The sequence below is a fragment of the Haliotis rubra genome, unplaced genomic scaffold, assembly GCF_003918875.1.
Source record: "Haliotis rubra isolate DU_JTF1 unplaced genomic scaffold, ASM391887v1 Scf166, whole genome shotgun sequence".
Taxonomy (NCBI): domain Eukaryota; kingdom Metazoa; phylum Mollusca; class Gastropoda; order Lepetellida; family Haliotidae; genus Haliotis; species Haliotis rubra.
In genome coordinates, this window is record NW_025765625.1 from 1,663,174 (window position 1) to 1,671,692 (window position 8,519).

At 39.3% G+C, this 8,519-nt stretch overlaps 1 protein-coding gene across 1 annotated transcript; it reads left to right on the forward strand.

Moving 5' to 3' along the window:
• Window positions 1–557: 557 nt before the first annotated feature.
• LOC124272074 (probable G-protein coupled receptor No18) lies at window positions 558–2,368 on the forward strand. Its single transcript, XM_046707212.1, has one exon. The coding sequence runs from the start codon at window positions 558–560 to the stop codon at window positions 2,052–2,054; it is 1,497 nt and encodes a 498-aa protein (XP_046563168.1). The 3' UTR covers window positions 2,055–2,368.
• Window positions 2,369–8,519: the final 6,151 nt, after the last annotated feature.

Below are 8,519 nucleotides of genomic sequence, written 5' to 3' on the forward strand. Positions count from 1 at the left end.
TTTTCTCAGTCAAACGTTAAAGTCAGAGAATTATCAGTCTCTGTTATCTACCGAGATATTCCACTGAATGTAAAATGATAAATAGTGTTAAAAAATAATAACTGGAATGGATCATTGAAAGTCAGTGACACCTAGTCCAGGTGCATTGGATATGTTTTGCCTATATCATAAGCATGTATTACATGCACTTGCATCGTTAAGAATAATGCAATGTAAAACTAATCGTCTTCACGTTCACACTTTATAGCAATCGTGTGATCTTTTCCACTATTTTCCCGTTATCTGTTTCGTCGAATAATCGAGATGTTTTGAAAACGCTGATGCTTTATTTTAAACGTGGGGCGGTGGGGTAGCCCAGTGGTTAAAGCGTCGCTCGTCACGCCAAAGATCCTTGTTCGATTCCCAACAAGGGTACATGTTTGAAGCCCATATTTGAATGCCCCCGACGTAATATTGCTGCAATATTGCTTAAAACGGCATAAAACTAAAGTCTCTCAGTCACTTATATTAACTGTCCATCATGTAACCTTATTGCCGTATATTTGCAGGTGAGCAACATGTTCATCGTCAGTTTGGCCATAGCTGATCTGATCGTCGGCCTCAGCGTCATGCCCATCTCCACAGTCTACATCTTCACCACCGACTGGCTCTTTGGCGTCGCCGTCTGTCAGATCTGGATCGGCATCGACTACATCGCCTCCACCGCCTCCATCCTCAACCTCTTCATCCTCAGCCTCGACCGCTACTGGTCCGTCACCGCTCCACTGCTGTACCTCAGGAAACGTACCAAAAAGAGAGCGCTCATCATGATCTCATGCGTGTGGACAGCATCCTGCTTGTGGATTATTCCAATCGTTGGGTGGCACCATATTGCTCATGGAGGTGTTAGAACTGTGGAAAACGATGTTTGTGATACTGAATATGCTCGTGATTCTGTCTTTAAAATTGTGACAGCGTTTTTCAATTTTTACTTGCCTCTAGCTGTGATGTATTCGTTATATTGGAAAATATTCCAAGAAATTCGCAAACGTTCAGAATTTGAGTTAGGACAGAGAAACTGTGGAACTGTTCCGACGTACATCACCGGACCTCAGCCGTCGCATTCCGGAGATGAAAGCGAACACAGGGATGATACTTTTACGGATGATAATACCCATTCTATACCAGAAGATCCTGTAATAGCATCACGGACTATTCAAAACGCCCACTTCAACGGGCGGAGTGTTTCCACAAAGAGTCGAGACGGTTATAAAAACCTTCGTCTTGTCGCCGTTAAAAGACAGATGAGCGCCCGAGAGGCTCGAACGCCCGCTGCTTATAGAGTGGAATATATATACGATGAAAGCGTTATAGATCCTCAAACGGAGCGAATTGAGAGGTATTATTATGAAGAACACTTGCCTTTACAAATTAAAAACCCGGGAGCTGTTGCCGGAAATTGTCGAGCTCGATCCGAGACTTCATCGTCTCATTCCAGTTCCTCGGCGAGTACATTCGAAGACAGGCCGAATGACAAACACGAGCGGACACTGTCACGGGGAGAGAACTACTCTCTTATAAGTGGCATTCGGCGGATACGACAAGCAGAACGTTTGTTAGATAAGACTGTTGCTGTGTCAGACGGGAGTCGGCAGAACAGCAGGGAAAAGAATTTATTCGTCTTACGGGACGATAAAAATAGACGACTGACTGGTATGCTAAATATAAAAGAAAGAATTAAGACATTTCGCCAGTCATCTTCGTTAACGAAAGAAATCAAGGCTGCTCGTCAGCTCGGTGTCATCATGGGAGCATTTACAGTGTGTTTTTTGCCCTATTTCATTCTGTTTTTAGTGGTTGCTTTCTGTGATGATTGTATTGACCCTGGACTCCTTACAGCGATGACGTGGGTAGGCTACCTCAACTCCACGCTCAACCCTTTCCTCTACCCACTTTGTAACCAGAACTTCCGCCGGAAGTTCAGAAAGATGTTACAAGTTTGTGGGCCAAGCTCTCCAAGGCGGGGAGCTGAGTGCTGCGATAGAAACAGTATAACTAACGCTAGGTTTGACTAACGTTTTGCCCGTTTAGGTACTTTTACATTTTCCAAATCAGGGCCCTGATGCACAAAGCGTTCGTATCGTTACGAACTCCCGTAACTCAGTTTACCATAGGCTTACGAATGTCGTAGCGCTACGAACGTTTTCTGTATCGGGACCCAGTTCGTTATGTTGCTTGGTATTACGAAGGACTTCCTAAAACCAGATCACTGTGAAACCCCGTTAACTCGACTCATCGAATGATCGACACAGACTAACACTTAGAGCTAACAGTTTTTTAAAGACAAACTGGGAGCTTAATTGCGACCATGTATCGCAATTATTAGACAGTCGAGTTTTACTGTATTCATATCCATCTGTCCAACTATGAATACCTGGTAGTTTTCTGGGTATTTAAACGCAGACTGCATTGGCATTTTATATGAATAACATGGTGGATATTGATGTAAAACGTTCATTAATTAACAGCATTTGTCCAGATGCAGTTTATAGAAAAATGCATCAATTTCCTTTCAAAATTCTTCCTGCTCATTTTCATGTCAGATTGTCCATACCACCGAGTGAAGGATGTGCCCTAATGAAATAGTCCCATAAATCATCGAATGTATAAATATCGAGATGTGTTTTACACTGCTGCCTGTTCCCCACAACGAGGAAATCCCATGTAAAAACGTTATTGTTCCTGTTGAATATTCATGTATTCCCACAGCTCAACAGAATAATCTCCCAATTGCAGTGTATCTCGACTGGATCATGTCAGTTTTTGCCTAGTTATCTTTTCATTTTCGAATAACAAGCAGTTAAGTATTCCTGTGATAGAAAGGCGCTGAAACGCAGATTTAAGCGAGCAATATTCGACAGGCTTAGTTGTTATTCAAATTGATCTGTTTCTTCATCGGTTAATCTTCCCATATCATGCCAAATTTACATTTGTAATTTAATCATTTCAGCCGCTTGCTCATTGTATCCGAATTTTAACGAAAAGGTCAAATCTGCTTTCGGTTCTTCAGCTTTCCTTCGGAAGACTGTACACACAAATATGGCTGTAATTCAATAATGCTAGTTGACATTTTAAGCTCTAACAGAAGGAAAAACATTGGCTTGCTCTTCGTGAGCCATATCGCGCTGTCATCTTTTTGCTGTAAAATGTTGGGAGGAACATAGCGTGGTGTTGTCAAATAACTGCAAACTGCTAATGCTACTCAAAACAAGTTGAAGAAAACTAAAATCGGAAAGCTGGATTTTTCAATACCCACAAGCCATCAAAGATTAACAGTACATAACGTCAGTGTAAAAGAATACCCATATCTTGAATATTCTCCGAAACAATTCCGATTGTACCTCAAGTTACAATAACGACAGCCATATGGCTTCCACACACAAACTCAAACAAAACGTCACTCTTGACTATCGTCAGAAATTCCATTTGATGCAATAAGGAAGATAACTGTGAAAATTATATGAATGGATCACTGACAATCAGCGATGACACCAGGTGACCTGCCCTAGTGGTAGCACCCGCCATTCACAAAATTTGTCTAAAATTGTAGAAAGAAAAACATCGATTGGTCTTCAACTTTTTAGTAGTATATTATCATTATCCGTACCATTGCTATTTCAATTCTTTCACAAATACTGGTTACTGAAAGAATGGAGCGAGTAAACAGGAGGTATTATTTTCTCATCCCCACAAGCCTACCATGTGTCCAAGAGTATTGCATCAGTCCACTCGCCGAACAGCATTGCCACTTGTTTTTAGTGAGAGCTGTACCATATCGTTATCTGTCAGTTACGTTGTATATATGGTTATGTTATCAAGAAATTTCCCAACGAATGTTGATATTTTGATGATATAAAAAACTGGCCTAGTTACAAGTTGTACTATGTAAAAATGGCCCTATTTGTGTAAAACATGCAGTTTTGAATCTATGTGATATTTTGTACATGATACGATGACAATTGCACTGTAACTGATTGACGTTAAACATATATGCAAAACAGGAAGCTTACTTTGTAGAGCTATGCCAATTTGGTTCCAATGGGTTTCAGCTGAGGTGAATGAAACAATGAGCATGGGAGACAATAAAGTCTTTTGTTTTTGGTTTCGGTCCGTGTCATTTTCAACACTGTGTCTGTTAGTTTTCCGGATTTTAAACTAAGGGTATGTAACTCTAATTTTCTTATCCGAAAACGAAAAGGTAACGTAACATATTGCTGAATTGGTTTTAGCTTTTGAATAGTATTGATAACTCCGGTCTTGTAATGATAAATATTTCAAAATTTTAAATTCAGACCATTGGGGGTTTTTTTAAAGAAAAACAGGTATTTGTAGCCTCTTCTGGGCTGTTCTGGTTATTACAGACGAGAGATTGTGGAAAAATGTAGACTTTATTGTCATCCCACAAACTGGCGCTAGCATGGTGTTTAATATCTTCATTTAGATCTATTGTGATAATTGCTCTGCAAACCATCTGCTGTTTTGTGCTGGATCAGTTGTTCGCATTGAATCCTTTTTTCCACTGCGCGCATGGGATCAAGTATTATCAGATCCATTGATTGCATTAGATTTTTTGATTTTGTTAAGCCTGTTGCATACATGTGATCAATTGTTTGATTTAGGTCCTGTGTTTGCAAATGGACATCGCACATATTTGCGTCTTAACAAAATCCTAACCTTGTGATGTTACATATAGGTAATTTACTCGATAAATCTTGCTAGATGGACAAGGAGAACGTTGGACACTGGACACTTTTCTTCCGGAAACATCCCTGAAACTGAAGCTAAATTTGTGAAGTCTGGGTTTAGACTGAGTCATCTGTGTTGATATTTAAAGTGACATTTATGAAGAGGACAAAAGGTTTGATCATCTCAAATTCAAAGCGCCAGTGCCACAGAATAATTAAGCTCGAATATCAATCAAAGAATAATCAATGTCGATCTGCAGAAGCAGATTCATTAGTGCGCCGTTGCTACATAATATCATAATATTCATTATTCGTTCATCGATGTATTCTAATGTAGTTTTAATCACGCGGGGAAGGGGAAAGGGTCAATATAGAAACTGAATTAATTTTGTTTGCTCAGCTTCAACGTTTGACACGACCTCAAGTAACCCATGCAGGGGTCATCAAGGTTAGTAATTGAAAAAAGGTCATGGTCAAAGCCATTTGATCAAATGTCGAAATTCTGTCATATTTCGATGGAATCTCAATTTGCACAATCGACTTCATTGTTTATCCATGTGGATAGTAAGTAATCTGTGATAGAGGCATTGTGATAAGTCAATTAATCACAATGCGTGCCAAAACTCAGATCTCTCTGACAAAATGTGCTTATTGTATGTATACGTTATTAAAATGACATTGTTTCGATGTTTTAGAAACATATTTAGATCGATATTATTATTGTCATATTTGAAAATGAAAACTAGTATCTTACGAACTATTATGATTATAATATTTTATGCAGATATTGTTATTTTATATTTTCTAAATAGTCAGCTATTCTGTACCCTGACCAGCCCGCCAGATTCCATCCCGACCCGCAAGATCCCATCCCATAACCGTCAAATCCCTTCCACATCCTCATTAACCCATCCAAACAACATCCCCGTTTCATCCATACCGTTTTTATCGTGTGAACAGGCGAACCATTCAGGTGATCACAAAGTGAACAGGCTCATGCACTAAACATGTTTAACAAGACCAAGTTGTTTGTTGTTATTTACTCTTCGTTCCTAAGACTACATCTCATTGAGCCAAGACCATTGCCATTTCAGACATGTCCTCCAAATGCAACAACAGCGCTATTTCATAGTAGCTTCGTGTTAAGCAGATGTTGAAAGAATGGCAAATGTTTTAAGCCGATTTTATTTATATTCCAACAAAATCACGGTGGGAGTCACCTGAAATTGGCTCTAACATTGTACTCGTGGCGTGACGAGCGAACGCATTAACTAAACCACACTGAATAGTATTCAGCCATATCAGGCCGCGCAGCTCGGTGTGGGAAATAGTCCAGAGTCACGTATTTCTCAGATTAACAGATTTGTGAAACTCAACAGATTTGTGAAACATTATTGGCTAAACAGCATACAAAACCACAATCATAGGTTCCTGCTGCGCTCATGGGAGACAATTCTGCAGAAAGAGTTCGTCTTCGACGACTGGGCCATCCTTGGCCCCCGTTTCGTGTTGTAGAAGCTTGACCTGACTATCATACCCCAGAGAGTGTCTGTTGAGGAACTTTGTACAGAAATACAGTGCCAATGTACAGTTTCTGTCTGTTATGTGTTTTGGGTATCTAGTGGTATGTTCGTGAATTAACTTTAATCAACGAATGAGCACATCAGAACCACGGTTATTTATTCATCTCGTGTTGTTGTGAAAAGAACCGAATAAAATTTTAAGAACATTACTTTGTATGGGCAACATTTTTTTTCATGTATTTTACGTAGCCACCGTGATCTAAAGTTGGGTCGGTCCGTCGGTTTAAAATTAAAAAGTAAGAGTTAAAACTGTTCATATCTACATCATAAACGAAGGAATAACTTTGATTAAGCTTTGTTTTGCCTGTTTTGGAGGGGATATGAGAATTCTGTATCTGGAAAACACGTGTCACAAAAAAATATTTGTTATGTTTTCTTTGGTTTTCTGGATATAGATACAGCAACATAATTTGTTGTCAAATTTGCATATTTTGAATCCATAACACAGATTGCCCCGCAAACCGGAGCAGCAGAGACAAAGAAAAACAAAAACAAAGAAATACAGCAAAGAACATCAAAATAGATTGTATCAGATGCTACGCTCACAAAGTTAGACACATCGGTCATTATAATGTTTCTGTACTCCTAAATATATGATTAAGTGTATTAATAAATGGAATGTGAAAAGAACAATGTTAATATCTAGCGCTCTACCTTCTTGCGAATGTTCACTTGTCCGCTATCTTCAGCATTCATCCCAGCACTAACAAAGGAAGAAATGAGCAGTCGGTAGGTTCTGAGTTCTAGGAGGCGGAAATAAAAAGACTTTCTGTATTTTCGGTTCGGACAGGCGATGAGAAACACAGACATGTTGCCATGTTCATGGAATTGGGTTCTCCACATTGTTCATTTTAAGATAACAAGACGTTTGACAGAATACTTAGGACATTGTTTATACATGTTGGAGAGCATGTGGCATTCTCTTGAGCGCACCCTTCGGACTGGCCCGTCTGGGAACAATGCTGTGTGTAAAAAGCAACCTACTGGATCGGGTGGTAAGGCTTGTTGAGCTTAATTCTTGTCGTTGAACCCCGTTATCAATCACTGGAGTGTCTGGTCAAGACTGGCATTGTCATGGCAATCATGCAGTGGGAGTTTTACTGAGTTGCGAGGTTAAGAACAAACAAAAGAACTGCGGAACAATTTTCAGTTACAGTACTTTTATGACGCTTCAACAAAAACGTATAAATGTACCTCTCCATTACGGTAGCAGACTTGTCACCGGTTTCTTTTTAAGCATGCCGAGTGGGTGAGCGGGATTCAAAGTTAAGCAACAATCTGCAGTATATCATCCATGCTGTGACAAGAGGATTTTAAGACTTTAAATCAAAGTGACCGCAAAGGAGATAAACCAAAAAGTAACGTACCAAAGGGTTACATTGGAAATAGTTTGGGTATGATTCTACTGCATTCATGGAACTGATGGTGATGGTTGGCAAGTTACACCGAAAATGTAATACATATGTTCTCGAAGATTGAAATGGTAGTGATATGTAAATGCAGGCAAAAATTTGTTATGTAATGATAGTATACAATGACAAACCTGTAAAACTCAAAACAATGTAAAAACCCTTAAATCCGTTGCAATATTCCTGAAACATGATTCCTGAAACAGATAACTGTACTCTTGGCCATATGGCCACACTACTGAATAAACGATTGATTGATTATGCGCGTTTTGTGTGTGCGTGTGCGTGTGCGTTTCTGTGCCTATGTGTGTTTGTGTGAGTGTGTGTGTGTGTTTATGCGTGAATTTGTATGTGTGTTTGGTTGCTTTCTTGTGTGTGAGTGTGGGAGTCTTTAATGTGAATCAAATGGTATCACTTTCAAAATTTGTTCATTACAGGCTAGAACGTACGCGGTGTTACCCTCTGTGTTTGTAAAGCCATGGTGACATGTTTAACTACCTTCACGAATATAAACATGTCCATCTTTGCTACCGTACTTTTTTACTACCAACAAATTCAGTTGAACTATCGTGGAGACAACGGTATATTTCTAATTAGGTGTTCCAGAATATAAAAACAGGAAAAGGTCATAGTTTACCAATACCTGCCATCATCAGTATTTGATAAGGATTTATTCAAAACATGTCAGTGATAAAGTCGAAATGGAGTCTCCTTTCAAGTGTCATGATTTTTGTAGCTGTATATCCAGGAATCCTTTATGGAACACACAATGGAATGTTTTGTCTCTTTATAGTGCACGTAAC